This window comes from Cnephaeus nilssonii, assembly GCF_951640355.1.
Source record: "Cnephaeus nilssonii genome assembly, chromosome: 2".
NCBI lineage: Eukaryota > Metazoa > Chordata > Mammalia > Chiroptera > Vespertilionidae > Cnephaeus > Cnephaeus nilssonii.
In genome coordinates, this window is record NC_137073.1 from 16,187,800 (window position 1) to 16,204,491 (window position 16,692).

Consider the following 16,692-nt stretch of genomic DNA (forward strand, 5'->3'; position numbering starts at 1 on the left):
GTGTCAAAACAATAATTCATAAAAACAGCACAGTAAAAATGTAAGCAGTTAAAATGTCCAACACAGAATTAGGCTACTGCTTTATTAGAATTACATGTTAACCTCTTCAAGGTCAGTATTCTAGAAAGAACAGCTTATGAGATTAAGCTGAGAAGTAGTATTCCTACACTTACATAGAAATACAATTGGACATTTCAAAACTTTCAAAACAATTCTATTTGCACTCCATCAATAACCTCCTCCAATGGGTAAGTAGTGTACCCTGATGCTATCAAATTATGAACTTATTTGCTCTCAACTTAAATATGGCCAAAATCTGTGCAAATTAGCAAAGACAGGGTCTCAAAGGACTCAGGCACAATGAAACCAATAATGAAAAGGTCCCAAAACTTCAGAGATGGTGGCAAGCAATCTGTTGTCTTTTCTTCCTTCTATACCCAAACTGGCACCTAGCAGCAGGGGTGTTTTTCAGGGTATAGTTAATTTTAACCTATTCTCTTAAAATTTCATAATTTTATTTTGCTTGGCATATAAGTTTCCAAAGTGAACTCCTATTCATTATTTCATTAAAGGCTGATAACTGAGACCATCAGGGAAGGTGTTACTGTGCCCATATCACAAACAAGAAGAAGGTTAAGCTTGATACATATACATTATGGGATGTGCTGAAGACTACTAAGCTAAGATTGTAAATGGATGGACCAGAACTTCCACAACACTTGTCAGTATGGGAGAGATTCCATTAAAAAAGGGCTATGTATCATTTCAAACTTTGTCTTAAAATGCTTCTATTGAACGAAGGGCAAGCTAAGACAGAAATTAAATTCTGAGTGAGCTAGGCAAGGCTTAGAAACCTTTATTGGAAACATTTTTAGGTCAAAAGTTTTTTAAAGTAGAATTTTGATGAAAGTCATTAATAATATTGAATATGGGTATATATATATTTAAAATTAAAATAATTTAAAAACATAAATTGGAAGAAAAATAATTTCAAAATTCCAAATTATTCAGTCTGTGCATGTACCCTAAACAAATAACAAAAACCTCTCTACTTATCTTCTTCAAAATATTAGAACGTAAGCTATTACTAAGCAAACAAGATCAAAATAATTAAAACATCACAAGTCCTAATGTTGACATTTAATATTTGAAACTAAAGATGAAGATTAGGCATGAAGCTTCTTTGTGGTCACAAAGAATCTAATTGCCAAGTCATAAAATGGAGGCAATGTAACTAAATCTGACCAAGATTTACAACCTGTGCTTCAAGACATAATGCCCTCATGCTATAGCAACATGAGGCCACTTAAAACAATGAATGCAAATAGCTTAATTTTCAAAACAATCCCCAATAAAAAGTAATATTTTCATTTCCCCTTTACTTAAGATAGGGGATATATTCTTTGTAAGCCATCAACATTTGAAGAGAATGGTAAATATTTCTCAAGCATACCTACCACTTGAAAAACCTGAAATGGCCATCTTATAATAGGGAAGTTTTTTAAAAACTCAATAAAAACTCTAAATGTCATTCTGTATTGTGCAACTAATTAAGAACAAAAAGTCTATGGTTTTATTTTTTCCAATCAATTAGCACTAATGCAAGTCTTTTCATCAGACTGTCCAGGTCAAATTATCTAGACAAATATTTACACAGGAATAGTAAAAACAATGTTTCAACTTTATTAGTATCTTGAAAAAGGCAGGTCAATCTTTATTAGAGTTATTCTCAACTCCAGACTCTTTCTTATACGGTTACTTTTTAGAATCTAGACCATGACTCAAGAAAGAATGTACCCGATCCAGGTAGTGCAGCAAGCAACTGTGAGCTTAAATTTTTATACTGTAAAAGCATTCCTTAAAATTAAGACTGTGAACCTAACTGAGTGACCAAGAAACACTGAAATTGTGGCTCCTTTCATTGGAACTTCATGAAAGATATGTACCTGGGCTATAAGCAGACAAACATGCCTTGCTCTAAGACCTTTGATCTGTAGTTCAGGAAGCTGCTCAATGCTTACCTATTCTGATAGCTGTAGTAGGCTGCATCTCGAGGAATTGTACACAGTTGCTTCCCGTAGCAGCACAAAGTCTGTGGGGAAAACTCATACTGCAAAAACAAAGGAGAAAATACTAAAAATATAACCTATTTATTGTCATGTAAAGTTCTAGTCAACTATGGAGGGTCAGAGTCAACTAGTAAATTAGTTCTGTTAGTACACTGGATAGTTTCCGAACAATTTTCACAGCTATTTAAAGATATTTTTTGATACAATGCAAAATAATTAGTGTTTAAGAGACATGTAGTATAGCCCTAGCTGGTTTGGCTCAGTGGATAGAGCATGGGCCTGCGGACTGAAAGGTCCCAGGTTCGATTCTAGTCAAGGGCACATGCCCGGGTTGCTGGCTTGATCCCCAGTAGGGGGCATGCAGTAGGCAGCCAATCAATGATTCTCATCATTGACTAGAGGCCTGGTGCATGAAATTCATGCACTCGGAGGGGAGAGAGGTCCTTCAGCTGGGCCTGCGCCCTCTCTTGTCTGGGAGCCCTTGGGGGATGTCTGACTGAAGGCTTAGGCCCGTTCCCCACAGGGAGAGGCTCCCACCACTGCCGCTGCACTTGCCAGCCATGAACCTGGCTTTTGGCTGAGCAGCGCTCCACCTGTGGGTGTGCACTGACCACCAGGTGTCAGCTTCTGCGTTGAGCATCTGTCCCCTGGTGGTCAGTGCGTGTCATAGTGACCAGTCGTTCCACCATTTGGTTGATTTGCATATTAGCCTTTTATTATACAGGACATTTCTCTCTCTCTCCTCTCCATTCCTCTCTGAAATCAATATATATATCCTATCTAATAACAAGGAAATATGCTAATCGACCCTCACACCATCGCAAAGACGTTGGCACCTACAGCCAATAAGGGGAATATGCTAATTGACTGCCCCATGTTCAAAGATGGAGGTGCCCACAGCCAATAAGGAGGGAATATGCTAATTGACTGCCATGCCCTCAAAGATGGCGGTGCCCAGTCCCCTCAGCCCCACTGGGGCGGCAGGCGCAGCAAGGCCGGGCCTGCTCCATGCACCTGCCTCTGGAGTCCCCCAGTCCCCTCAGCCTCCAGGGCTGTCTCAAGGCGCAGGCAAGCCTCGGATGATGGTTGCCCAGCTGCCTAGGGCTGGCCCGAGGTGCAGGCAAGCCTCGGATGGCTGCTGCCCAGCCACCTAGGGCTGCCTGAGGCTCAGGTAACCAGGGCTGGCTGAGGCTTGCGCTGCCGGCAGTGACAGCAGCAGAGGTGTGATGGGGCATTGCCTTCCCCTGATCGCCATTTCGCCTCCCGCCCTTGAGGGCTCCCGGACTGTGAGAGGGGGCAGGCTGGGCTGAGGGACCCCCACTCCAGTGCATGAATTTGTGTGTGTATATGTGTGTGTGTGTGTATCAATGAGTGCATTGGAACAACAAATCGATGCCTCTCTCCCCGTCTCTCTAAAATTAATAAATTTAAAAAATGGAGACATATATTATTGATAGTGAATGCACACAGGGGCAGCCAGAAATGCTTAACCCAAGGCCTTCCCCCAAAAGCACCTCTAGCTTTGACCATCCATTATATCGCTCCAAGTAAGCAATTGTTTTACTCCATCTGGGTACTTCCCAGCACACACGTGTGGCCAAAATGTTGAGTCTACCATACTGTTGGACTAACTGGGAAAGTTCATTGTCCAGAAACAGTTTAAACTGTACCTTGCGTCCACAACAATATCCAAGGGACTGCATAACAGGGTCAATTTCTTGTTCAAAGACCTCTGCCAGTTTACTGCAAAACTTATAGACCCGAGACGTCTTGCGATTATAGAGCCAGGCATTGTTGAACATCAGCCAGACATCATCCACGTACTGCCAGGGTTCTTGGTACTGCCCTGTGTCTAACTTTCGCTTGATGGTGGAAAGGTCCATGGGGTTCTTCACAATGTCAAAGTAATCCTTAAAGACAAAATGGGGGAGAGATCAACCAAAGGACTTGTATGCATGCATATAAGCCTAACCAATGGACACAGACAACAGGGGGGTGAGGGCACGAGTGGGGGGGATGGGAGGGTAATGGGGAAATAAGGACACATATGTAACACCTTAATTAATAAAGAAATAAAAAAAATGACACCAATGAAGATCACCAATGATTTTATAGAATCACTCAAATCGTAAGCCATAATTTCCCATAAGGTAAACATGCCTCAAAATTATGAATGTTTTATAATGCAATTTCATTGTTGAAATAACTTTGTGCGCACAATTATTCTGTTGGAAAACGCATGTTTATGTTTTCACTTATAATTTAGCAACTGTAGTTTGTGTGAAGTATATAAATTTAAGAATTGTTTAATTCTTTCTGTAATGGCATTATCACATTATTTTTTATTTCTAGTAGATAGCTGAAGTTTATAGTTAGCTCTTAAATTCATTTAGAACAATCTCAACATGGTTTTAAAAAGTCTCCTGGGATCCAACATCATGTGGATAATTTGGAAAAAGTTCAAAATGTTAAAATAATGTAAAAATAAATCTTGTGAAATGGGGAAAAAAAAAAAAAGACAAATGGTCTCAATCTAGTGGATACCCCAAATTCCAAATGCCAGCCTTATCTTAAAATAAAATAGAAAGTACCAGAACAACTTCTGTTTCCAACATTAAGAAATAAGAACTGAAAACAAAATAACCTCTGATCTTCCTCTGATTTTACTATCTAAAATTAACATTTTCAAATGTGATCAAATTCCTTCAAAGGCAAAGTTAAAGAAAAAAAATTAAAAGAACTGTTTACTAAAAGATGCTGTTTAGCCCTGGCTGGTGGCTCAGTTGACTGGAGCATCATCCCATATACTAGAAGGTTAAGGGCTTGATCCCCAGTCAGGGTGCATACGGGAGGCAACTGATCAATGTTTCTCTCACATCGATGTTTCCCTCTCCCTAAGAATCAATAAAAACATGTCCTCAGGTGAGGATTTAAAAAAAAAGTGCTGTTTAAGATTTTAAAAATAAGAATTTTCATGCACTGAATTACAATGGTAAGCAAATTTATCAGACAATATGTTTTTCTAGAGATTCACTCTTGGTTCTACCAAGCAAAATGAAATTCCAAGATAAACATGAAAACTGAAAACAAAAATAGTAACACTGCTTAAAAGAATCTGTTGGGTCACCATGGCCTTTGCCATGGGATATCAAAATGAGAGGCCCATGTGTTTTATAATTGACTAGAGGCCCAGTGCATGGAATTCGTGCACTCAGGGGGTTCCCTCAGCCCGGCCTGCACCCTCTCACAGTCCGGGAGCCCTCGGGGGATGTCTGACTGACGGCTTAAGCCCAGGAAGCGGACATCCTTAGCACTGCTGCAGAGGCAGGACAGGCTCCCGCCACCGCCGCTGTGCTTGCCAGCTGTGAGCTAGGCTCAGGGCTTCTGGCTGAGTGGCGCTCTCCCTGTGGGAGTGCATTGACCACCAGGGGTCAGCTCCTGCATTGAACGTCTGCTCCCGGGTGGTCAGTGTGCATCATAGCGACCAGTCGTTCCACCCTTCAGTTGATTTGCAAATTAGCCTTTTATTATATAGGATATTCACCAATTCTTTTAAGTTCATTTTTTATTTTTATTTTATTTATTTTTTAAATTTATTTTATTGATTTTTTTACAGAGAGGTAGGGAGAGGCATAGAGAGTTAGGAACATCGATGAGAGAGAAACATCAGTCAGCTGCTTCCTGCACACCCCCTACTGGGGATGTGCCCGCAACCAAGGTACATGCCCTTGACCGGAATCGAACCCAGGACCCTTGAGTCCACAGGCCAACGCTCTATCCACTGAGCCAAACCAGTCAGGGCTAAGTTCATTTTTTAGACAAAATCTTACATAAAACCCCAAATATAAAGTGAGTCACCAGAAGCTGTGAACCAGAGCAAGTGGGTGGTGAGCCCAGTGCACAGTCCCCTCTCACACACCCTAACCTTTCCACGGACCCCGAGGCTTCACAAACCAGGTGGGAAACACATTTTAGTAAGAAGGTGCATTACTGTTTTGGCAGCAAACTTTTTTAAATAGTTTGAGAAAAGTCTACAAAACAAGGTTTTAAGAAATAGAACATGGATAATCATGAGTTACACTGGTAAAATTATAATATATTTTTACTATATGAACTTACAGGAATTCCTAGGAGCTGGGGATCTACAGGCTGGCGAAAAGGTAAGGACTCTGGATCCTGTCGATATAGCGCTTCTAGGGTTGGCATAAGAGCCTGGCGCAATTCCTCCGGCTTAAAGACTGTAGTTGGAAGGCATAAGAAAAAAACACACACTATTTACAAGGCACCCAGACCCTTCCTTTATGACACTTCAAATGAAAGTCTGGCCGTTTCTGAGAAGGTCTGAGTCATCTCCCTCCCGGCACTGAAGCTTACTAGGGTTCTCATTCAGCAGAGTCCACAGACATTCTAAAGCTATAAATCCAGGGTTTCTGAAATAATAGTAATATTGGTGTTTCCAAAAACTGTATACATGTCATGAGGCATAATACCACACTAAGTTCGCTCTTCAGTGAGAAATTTCAACATTAAAACTGTTGGAACAGAAAATGAAGCTCACTCCCAAATCTGCTTCATTGATCATACGGTGGAAGGGACCTTTCTTGCCTAAAGTAAACTCAGATCACCTGAGATAAATGGTTTTGTACTACAACCTCACAAAAGTACACAGTAACAGAGCTATAAAAATAAGTATTTTCCCCAAAAGTTCTATACTTCTCTCCCACATTTACCAATGCCCATTTCTCCAACCTCTCAGCTATTGCATTTCCTACTATATTTTCTGTTGTCACCAATCCAAGGATAAAACAGTGGCTGCCAGATACATTCAAGATGATACATTCACATGAAACCCAAATGAGTTCTAATGACACGGGGAAATGTGCACAATAGCCTCTGAAGGCAAGCAGCAGGTCAGGCAGCAGTGAGTGTGTTACAACCCCACCTTGCTCACACACATCCTATGTATAGGAAACTGACCAATAAGAGGCAAATACGTCAGAGGAGTTCTGATGACTTGGGTTATAAGTGATAATATATTTTCTCTCTCTCTCTCTCTTTTTATATTTTAAAAAGACTTTCTAGAACTGACATGTGGTAAACTATAATTTAAAAATCAGATTAACATACCATAAACATTTAAAGTTCTAGTTGGGAAGTGGCATACATCGAGTATATTGAGAGATGAAAATCATGGCCCTGAGAAGTTTCCCCAAGTTTATTGCCATTGGAGCCAGGGATCGCCCATATGTCCTGACTGACCTCCTGTGGAAAAGGAACACCTGGATGTTTTAGACCTGGGACAGCTGCTGGAGATCAGAGAGCATATGGATTATCCCAGTTCAGCGCTCTCCAGCAAACATTCCCATTGGAAACAAGTGCATCCTGCTTTCAGTGAACTCCCTTTCTTCTACTGTTTTCTTTGAATAACTTTCTAGAAAATAATTCTTAAGTTAATCAAGATTTTTTTCCATTCTTCTAAACGAGAGGTCAGCAAACTAGACTAGAGGCCAGCAAACTCTGACCCATAGGCCAAATCTAAAGGCCTATGAGCTAAGAATAATTTTCGTTTTTAATGGTTGGGGAAAAAAAGAAAAATATTTCCTTATATGTGAAAATTATACAACATCAAATTTTAGTCTCCAAAATAAAAATTTATTAGAACACAAGTGTGCTGATTTGCTGAGATGTTGTCTCATCAAACAACATTTGTATCCTACAATGTAGCTGAGTAGTTGCAACAGAGACCTTATGACACACAAAGCCTAAAATATTTATTCCAGGCTCTTTACAGGAAAAGTTTGCTGACCCTGCTTCAGACCTCATCATCTCCTTAAAGGCATCAAAATGACATGGCTTACATACAGCTGATTTTGGTATACAACTTCACCACACATTGTTTAACACTTATGCAGAGGAAAATGTATTTTCAAATTCCTGTCTTTATTTGAAATAAGTTATCTGCTACTAATGAGTATGGTGTGCTTTTTCCATACAATCAGCAGGGTGTACATCAGTAATCGTTGAAGCATGGACCATGGGTACCATGAGGAGCACTGTGCTAATATGGGAGCTGCCAGACTTATGTGGCTACTTAAAGCTAAGTGAATATTAAATAAAATTTAAAATTCAATTCTTTAAGTCACACTTGTCATATCTTAAGTACTCAGGAGCTGCATTTGGCTGGTGAACACCGTAACGGAGAGCAGAGAAAGTTCCAGCCCTGTTTCACGCCTTTCTAGGGGTCTGTGAAATCACATTTATTTATGTAATATAAAACAACTTTCATAATAACACTAAGTTGTTATTTGCCTTTTATGTCATGTTAACCTTCACACAGGTGGGGCACTAACAGGGGGGGAGTAAAATTTCTAGCATGGCAGCAGCCTCCCCAAACCTGACTCAGTAGTCACTATGATCTTTGCTGCCACTGTGCACACACAGGGGAAAATGCCAGCTGCACTTAAGGATATTCTTGCTGAAGCAGTTAAAATTATTACTTTTGTTAAACCTCAACCCTTGGCTACACGTCTTTTACCCTATATGAAAAAAAAAGGGGGGGGGGGAGTTGGTATAAGGCACTTCTACTGCATGCAGTGCTTGTCTTGAGAGAAAGCACTTGTGCGAGTGTTGAGAGCTGAAGTCATTGCTTCTTTTTTTAATGAAACACATAAAACTGGAATGACTGATAGACAAGCTACAGTTATTCAGATGTGGGTATGTGGCAGACATTTTCTCAAAAATGAACAAAGTGGGAGTTATTTCAAGGACAACTGGTAGTATTTTTTGCCAAAGATAAAATCTGGACTCTCATAAAAAATTAGAATTTTGAAAAATTTGTATCTATCACATGAGCTTGATATCTTGTTGAAATTTACAAAACTTTTTTTAAGAGAGTCATAGTGATGTTAATGAATGTGATTTAAAAAATTATTGTATAGTAAAGTATGCTAACATTAGGAAGATCTGCATAATTCAGTGAACCAAATTTCCAGATGACCAAAGGATCATGTTATAAAGAAAATCATGAAAGGCCAAAGGATCAATTCAAAGTACAAAACAGACAAATGGACTCTAAGGTCAGAGTTTGAAAAATTCAGTTGGAAAAAAATCTAAGGATTCCTATTTCACACTACAACTAATCTTTAAGAAACTTTTACTTGTTGAGTGTTGTAGTAGTATCAAAAAAGAAAATCACAATTATTTAAAAAGGCTGTTATTCTTCCCTTCATCAACTATCTATCTGGAATGGGACTTCATGTACTGCAACCAAACAACGTAATACAACAAAGTACAAGCAGGGGGCAGATATGAGAATGCAGCTGTGTTCACTTTTGTCTTTGAGCCAAAAAATTGTAAAAAACAATGGCACTATACTAGTTATTAATAGTTTTGGAAAAGTTATTTTTCATAAAATGTGTTACTTATGGGTGTTAGGTAATAGATTTATTTTTAAATAAACTAAATATTTTCAAAATTTCAAACTGAGCCAACAGTGTTAATTTCTAATAGAGTAGATAGCAATACATAATCCATACAGACAAAAACTCTTTGGGGTCCTCAATATTTAGAGTACAGAGAGGTCTAAGACCAAAAACTTGAGAACTGCCATACTCCATAATCTCCAGGGCCCCTTCCAGCAGCAAAACTGTATAGCAATAGACTCTAACATTTCTCTGCCATCTTTCCCAAATGTAGCACCTGCAGGCTTGAACTTCATGAGCCCTGTCCTCACATTTCCAAGGGTCACCTGACAATTTTCTGACACCCTGCTACCTTCTTTACTTTTTAGACACCTATCAAAGTAATTTTTAAAAATCACATTAAAAAAAAAAAAAAGAAAGAATGAAACAAATAAAAATCACATCCATTGTGAGGCTGGCTCACCCCACACAGCTCGGAACCCAAAGCATCTTCACTTACTTGCCCCCACCCACTCCTACTGCACTAGGTCACGGGGTCCCACTCCACCCACTTGTTACTTTGGGCACTTATCTGTAGCAGCAAACACCTACAAGTTCCTACATGTGTGCTGCCATGGTGATATTTTCCCCCATACCATGGCTTTCGGTCATTTTCCTGCTTGAATCTGTCAGTGGTTGTTCATACCTTGCTGAGTAAAGGCCAAGATCCTTGGCCTGCTCAAGGACTCAAATGCAATTTGAACTCCAGTACCACAGCCAGGACATCTCAGAAGACAGCTGTGTGCCCCTGAACTGCCCCCTAGAGCCAAGGCTTGTTTCTTATTAAGCCATGAACCTGTGAGATCTTAGGGAGGAGTCCAGTTTGGTGTCACTACTTCTACTTGGAGAATAGCAGGCAAAACAGATAAAGGGGGAGATGCTACTCTATTTCTCCTTTAGCTTTTAACCCATAATGTGGAATCACAACACAATGGCAAAGCAGCACAGTTCAATAAGTTCAAGAAAACACAACTTACTTTTTTTCCGTGGCTGCGAAGGAGATGCTGACTGGGAAGTGGCACCATTAGCGGTGCTCTCTTCTTCCTCTTTAGCTTCTACTTTTACTTCTGGCTTCTTTTCATCCACTTCCATTGGTTCTGATTTCTGCTCTGTTGTGTCTGATTCTTCTTTAACTTGAGAAGATCCTTGTAGATCTTCCTCCATCATCTTGAAAAAAAAAAAAAAAAAAAACCCCACAAAATTATAACTAATGATACATAGATATCAAAAAGCTTTATTCTAACTCAGAGTTATTGGAAAGCTCTTAAAAATCTATGGGTTTGCCGGAACCGGTTTGGCTCAGTGGATAGAGCATCGGCCTGCGGACAGAAAGGTCCCAGGTTCGATTCTGGTCAAGGGCACGTACCTTGGTTGCGGGCACATCCCCAGTAGGGGGCGTGCGGGAGGCAGCTGATCGATGTTTCTCTCTCATCGATGTTTCTAACTATCTCTCTCCCTCCCTCTCTAAAAAATCAATAAAATATATTTAAAAAAAAGATTAAAAAAAAAATCTATGGGTTTGTTAAAACCTTCTCCTAGTCACAGCTGCATTTATCATTCCTTTCCCTCCCACAAGAAGGAATAGAGCATTTGGTGTCAGTTGAGTTGCTTTAAGATAGTACCAGTACAATTATGTACTAATTTTTAAAATTTTATATGCTGGAGTACTTAAAATATTGCATATATACATATTTACCATCACCCACTCAGTAGTTTTACATATAGATTTTTCTAGTTTGGAACAAAAATTTCCTGGAAAATTGGGGCAGAGTTCAAAAACCAAATTGTTCAGCCCAGACAGCGTGGCTCAGTGGTTGAGCGTCAACCTGTGAACCAGGAGGTCACAGTTTGGTTACTGGTTAGGCCACATGCCTGGGGTGCAGGCTTGATCCCCAGTGGGGGTGTGTAGGAGGCAGCTGATCAGTGATTCTCTTTCATCACTGAGGTTTCTATCTCTCTCTCCCTCTCCCTTCTTCTCTAAAATTAATAAAAATATATTTAAAAAACAAAACACCAAATTGCTCAGAAGGCCAGGCAAGTAAAGTAAGTGAATGCAACAAAAAGATGAGGTGTGAGATAGCAGGAAGTTGTGGAGACTCTGGCAAACTGGAGAGCCCATGTCCCCTCTAAAGGTCATGCTGGTGTTCCCATCCAGACTGCTGCCAGAGAGGACTTGAAGAACAGTGCTGACAAAGCTTATCATTTTCAAGAAAACCCAAAAATCTGGAGTTTAATTTATGATTTCCCACTTTAAAAAATATCGTGTGAGCCAAACAAAACACTTAATATAGATTGGATTCAGCTTACAGTCTGCTAGTTTTCAACTTCTGCCAGTTTAATTAGTAAATGAATAAACCCCTTGTGTAATCTAACTCTGCGGACTATAAATGAATGAAAAATGGCAATGAAAAAGTTGCTGAATGATTCGAACATTTAAAATACAAACCTTTTTACCACTGAGTTTATTAATTGTAGGTTTGTCATATATTGTTTTTATAAAGTTGAGATATTCCTTCTAAATTTACTTTATTGAAGAGTTTATATCATAAAAGAATGTTAAATTTTGTCAAATGCCTTTTCTGAATCTACTGAGATGATCATATGGTTTTTATCCTTTATTTTGTTAATGTGATGTATCACATTAATGAATGTTGAAGCATCCTTCCATCCCTGGGATAAATCCCACTTGATCGTGTTGTATAGTCCTTTAAATGTATTGTTGAATCTGGCTTGCTAAAATGTTGTTGAGAAATTTTGCATCTATGTTCAAGGATATGGGCCTGTAATTTCCTTTTTTTTGTAATGTCTTTTTATCTGCTTTTGGTATCAGGGTAATGCTGGCTTCATAAAATGAGTTTGGGAGTGTTCCTTCCTGTTCAATTAAAAAAAAAAAAGTTTAAGAAGGACAGGTTTAATTCTTCTTTGAATGTTTGGCAGATGCCATCTGGTCCTGGACTTTTATCTAAGATCAGGAACAAGACAAGGATGTCCATTACCACTACTTCTATTCGAAATTATATGGGAAGTCCTAGCTACAGCAATCAGGCAAGACAAATGAAAGGCATCCAAATGGGAAAATAAGTAAAACTCAACTATCCTATATAATAAAAAGCTAATATGCAAATAGACAGAATGGTGGAACCGAACAAGCTATGACGTGCACTGACCACCAGGGGGCATGCGTGGAACATGGCGGCGGTGGCCGTGGTGGGATGGTGAAGCAGGTGAGTGGGGGTGCCAGACCACGGTGGGGTGCCGGTTGCTGTCATTGGGGCAGCATCTGGTGGTTACTGAAAATTCTTTGCTCTTGCGCACCATGGTCCCGCCTGGTGCTCACACCTGCTGCCGGTGCCCGATCTTCCCTCAGGGCTTCTCCATCTCCCCCTGCTCCCGAGGGGCAATCCGGGCCGGCAGCCGCCTCTCGCACCCACGGCCGGTGTCGGCCCCGTTTGCACCCGCTGATGGCGCTGGTCCCGATTGCTTGGCGCCGTCAGCGGGTGCGAGTAGTGGCTGCCAGCCCTGATCACCCCTGAGGGCTTCTCCACCTCCCCCAGCTCCTGAGGGGCGATCGGGATAGCAGCCACCACTTGCACCGGCCCTGCTCGCACCCACTGCCGGCACCGGCCCCAATCGCTCCGCGCCGTCAGAGGGCGTGAGCGGGGCTGGCCCCGTCAGCGCGTAGGAGCAGCAGTGGCGTGAGCGGGGCTGCCACAGACAGGGGACCAGGGGCCACTGTGGGAGGGGCCGGGCGAGGGTGCGGAGGATGGGCCGAGACCCGCCCCTGTGCCTACTGCAGCCTCGCGGCCCACAGTTCCTTTCAAGGTGCACAAATTCGTGCACTGGGCCCCTAGTTAGAACTAATAAATGACTTCAGCAAAGTTGCAGGACACAGAATCAATATGCAGAAATCTGTTCAGAATTCTATATAGTAAAATAATGATCAGAAGAAGATGTTAAGAAAACTATCCCATTTACAACAGCATTAAAAAGTATAAACCACCACCCTGGCCAGATAGCTTTGTTGGTTAGAGCATTGTCCTAATATACCAAGGTTGAGGATTCAATCCCTAGTCAGGGCACATACAAGAAGCAAGCAATGAATGCACAGATAAGCGAAACAACGAATCCATGTCTCTGTCTCTGTCTGTCTCTTTCTCACTCTCTAAAAATCAATAAATTAAAAAAGTATTAAATATCTAGGAATAAAGTTTTTAAAATATTTATTGTTGAAAGTATTACGTATGTCTTCTTTTATCCTCCAATATCTAGGATTAAATTTACCCAAAGAGGTGAAAGACCTGTACTCTGAAAACTGTAAGACACCAAAGAAAGTAACTGAACAAGATACAAACAAATGGAAGGATATATCTTGCTCACAGATGGAAAGAATTAATATTGTTAAAATGTCCTTGCTACCTAAAATAATATACAGATCCTATACAATCCCTATCAAAATACCAATGGCATTCTTCTCAGCATTAGAACTAATGCTAAAATTTATATGGAACTTCAAACGACTCTTAACCTTTTGCACTCGGATGTCAAGTGTGACTCGACACGGTTAGCATTGGAATAAAGGAATCGAGAAAAAAGGAAGCAAGTGCAAAGGGTTAATAGCCAAATAAATCTTGAGAAAGAACAAAGTAGGAAGTGTTATGCTCCCTAATATCAAATTATACTACAAAGCTACAATAATCAAAACAGTATGATACTGGCATTAAAAAAAAAGATATAGTTTCATGGAATAGAATAGAGAATACAGAAAAAATTCCTTGCTTATAAGGTCAATTAATCTATGACAAAGGAGGCAAGGATATTCAATTGGGAAAAGAAAGTCTCTTCAATAAGTGGTGCTGACAAAACTATGAAATTGGACCACTTTCTTACATCATATATAAAAATAAACTCAAAATGGATTAAAGACTTAAATGTTATACCTGAAACCATAAAACCCCTAGAAGAAAACATAGGCAGTATACTCTTTGCTATAGATCTTAGCAATATCTTTTTGGATATATCTTCTCGAGCAAGAGATATAAAAGAAAAAATAAGAAAAAACAAGTAGTCCAGTTTAAAAATGGGAAGAGAACCTGAGTAGCCATTTCTCTAAAGAGAACATACAGATGGCCAATAGACATGAAAAGATGCTCAACATCACTAATTGCCAGGAAAATGCAAACTAAAACCACAATGAGATATAACTTCATATCTGTCAGATGGTTACTATCAATAAATCAACAAATAACAAGTATTGGTGAGGATGTGGAGAAAAGGGAACCATTGTACACTGTTGGTAGGATTATAAATTAGTGCAGTCACTACGAGAAAGTGTGGAGATTCCTCAAAAAAAAAAATTTAAAAACAGAGCTACCGAAGAAAAACCAAGATGGCGGCATAGGTAAACACCTGGACTTGCTGCCGCGCACAACCACTTCAAAACTACAACTAAAAGACAAAACGGACATCATCCAGAACCACAGGAAGGCTGGCTAAGTGGAAATTCTACAACTAGAAGGGAAGAGAAAAGCACACTGAGATTCAAAGGAGCTGCGGAAGTAAAGTGCAGAGGTACGGAGGCGCACGCGCTGAGAGGGCTGGGCACTGAGTACGCGGCTGACCTTTTCAATCAGCAGGGAGACACAAGCTCTCGACTGCTCTGAACTCCAGTTCTGGGCGAGACTCTGGGGACCCAGACTCATACAGGGAGAAACTGGACTTTCTGGCATCAGGCGGAACTCGAGGGCGGCTTTCTCTCAGAGGTGCTTGCAGCGATTACCAAGGGACACTGAGACCCAGGGGCCTCTTAGGGCAGGGCTGACAGGAAGTCATTGCTGTTTGCTCCACCCTAGACTCCGCCCCATCCAAACTGAGCGCAGAGGATTTTGCATATGAATGGCCTGGTCCTTTGAAATCTAAAATTACCTAACAAACTGCAGCTGAGTCAGAAAGACCCAGAACATCCAAAAGAAGGCCCAAGGCCCCACAGCAGCTTGCACTGCTTCACAGCTGGGCCTCATCTGGGCACATCCAAAACCCAAACAAAGAAGAGGAATCCGTAGCTCTTGCTGGGTGGCCTCAGGCAGAGGCTAAATTAGCACCTCCTTGGAGATCCATGAGCCAGTGTACCCAGGGGTCAGAGTAGGACCATCCAGATTACAACTCCTCAGATCCATAAGGGACACACTCAGGGGGCAGACTCAGTGAGCACCAAAGCCCCACTGAAGCAAGTCTTATTTCATAAGGGTGTCTCCAGCACAGAAGTTCTCCCATCGTAGACACAGCTGATCCTCACAGCCAATTGGCCTGGAGGTCAATTCCTCCCAGTGATACCAACAACAATCAAAGCTTAACTACAACAACACTGTGCACACAGCCCACAAAGGGGTGCACCAAGAGTGTCCACCTCAGGTAACTGGGGAGGCTGAACCACTGGGCCCTATAGGACACCTAGCACACAAAGCCATTCTATCAACACAGGGAAGCAGCTAAAATGCGGAGACAAAGAAACAGGTCACAAATGACAGAAATGGAGGAAAGCAAACTAATGGATATAGAGTTCAAAACCACGGTTATAAGGTTTTTCAATAATTTTCTAGAAAGGGCCGATAAATTTAGTGAGACCCTCGAGGATATGAAAAAGGACCAACAAGAAATTAAGCATACATTGACTGAAATAAAAAATAATATACAGAGATCCAACGGCACACTAGAGGATCGCAAGAACCAAGTCAAAGATTTGAAATACAAAGAAGCAAAAAACACTCAACCGGAAAAGCAAAAAGAAAAAAGAATCCAAAAAGTTGAAGATAGTGTAAGGAGCCTCTGGCACAACTTCAAGCGTACCAACATCTGAATTATGGGGGTGCCAGAAGAAGAGAAAGAGCAAGATACTGAAACCTATTTGAAGAAATAAGGACAGAAAACTTCCCCCACCTGGTGAAAGAAATAGACTTACAAGTCCAGGAAGCACACAGAACCCCAAACAAGAGGAATCCAAAGAGGACCACACCAAGACACATCATAATTAAAATGCCAAGGGCAAAAGACAAAGAGAGAATATTAAAAGCAGCAAGAGAAAAACAGTTAGTTACCTACAAGGGAGCACCCATACGATTGTCAGCTGATTTCTCAACAGAAACTATGCAGGCCAGACGGGAGTGGCA

At 40.8% G+C, this 16,692-nt stretch overlaps 1 protein-coding gene across 2 annotated transcripts in view; it reads right to left on the reverse strand.

Annotated features, from left to right (window-relative positions):
• Positions 1 to 16,692, reverse strand: part of CREBBP (CREB binding lysine acetyltransferase) — a 152,409-nt gene that overhangs the window by 26,650 nt on the left and 109,067 nt on the right. For both annotated transcript variants that reach the window (XM_079793388.1, XM_079793387.1), the window contains exons 16-19: positions 10,507 to 10,696; positions 6,189 to 6,307; positions 3,740 to 3,979; positions 2,022 to 2,110 (exon numbers count right to left, since the gene is read on the reverse strand). In XM_079793388.1, coding sequence (XP_079649514.1) covers positions 2,022 to 2,110; positions 3,740 to 3,979; positions 6,189 to 6,307; positions 10,507 to 10,696 — 638 coding nt within the window. The remainder of the gene's footprint in view (positions 1 to 2,021; positions 2,111 to 3,739; positions 3,980 to 6,188; positions 6,308 to 10,506; positions 10,697 to 16,692) is intronic.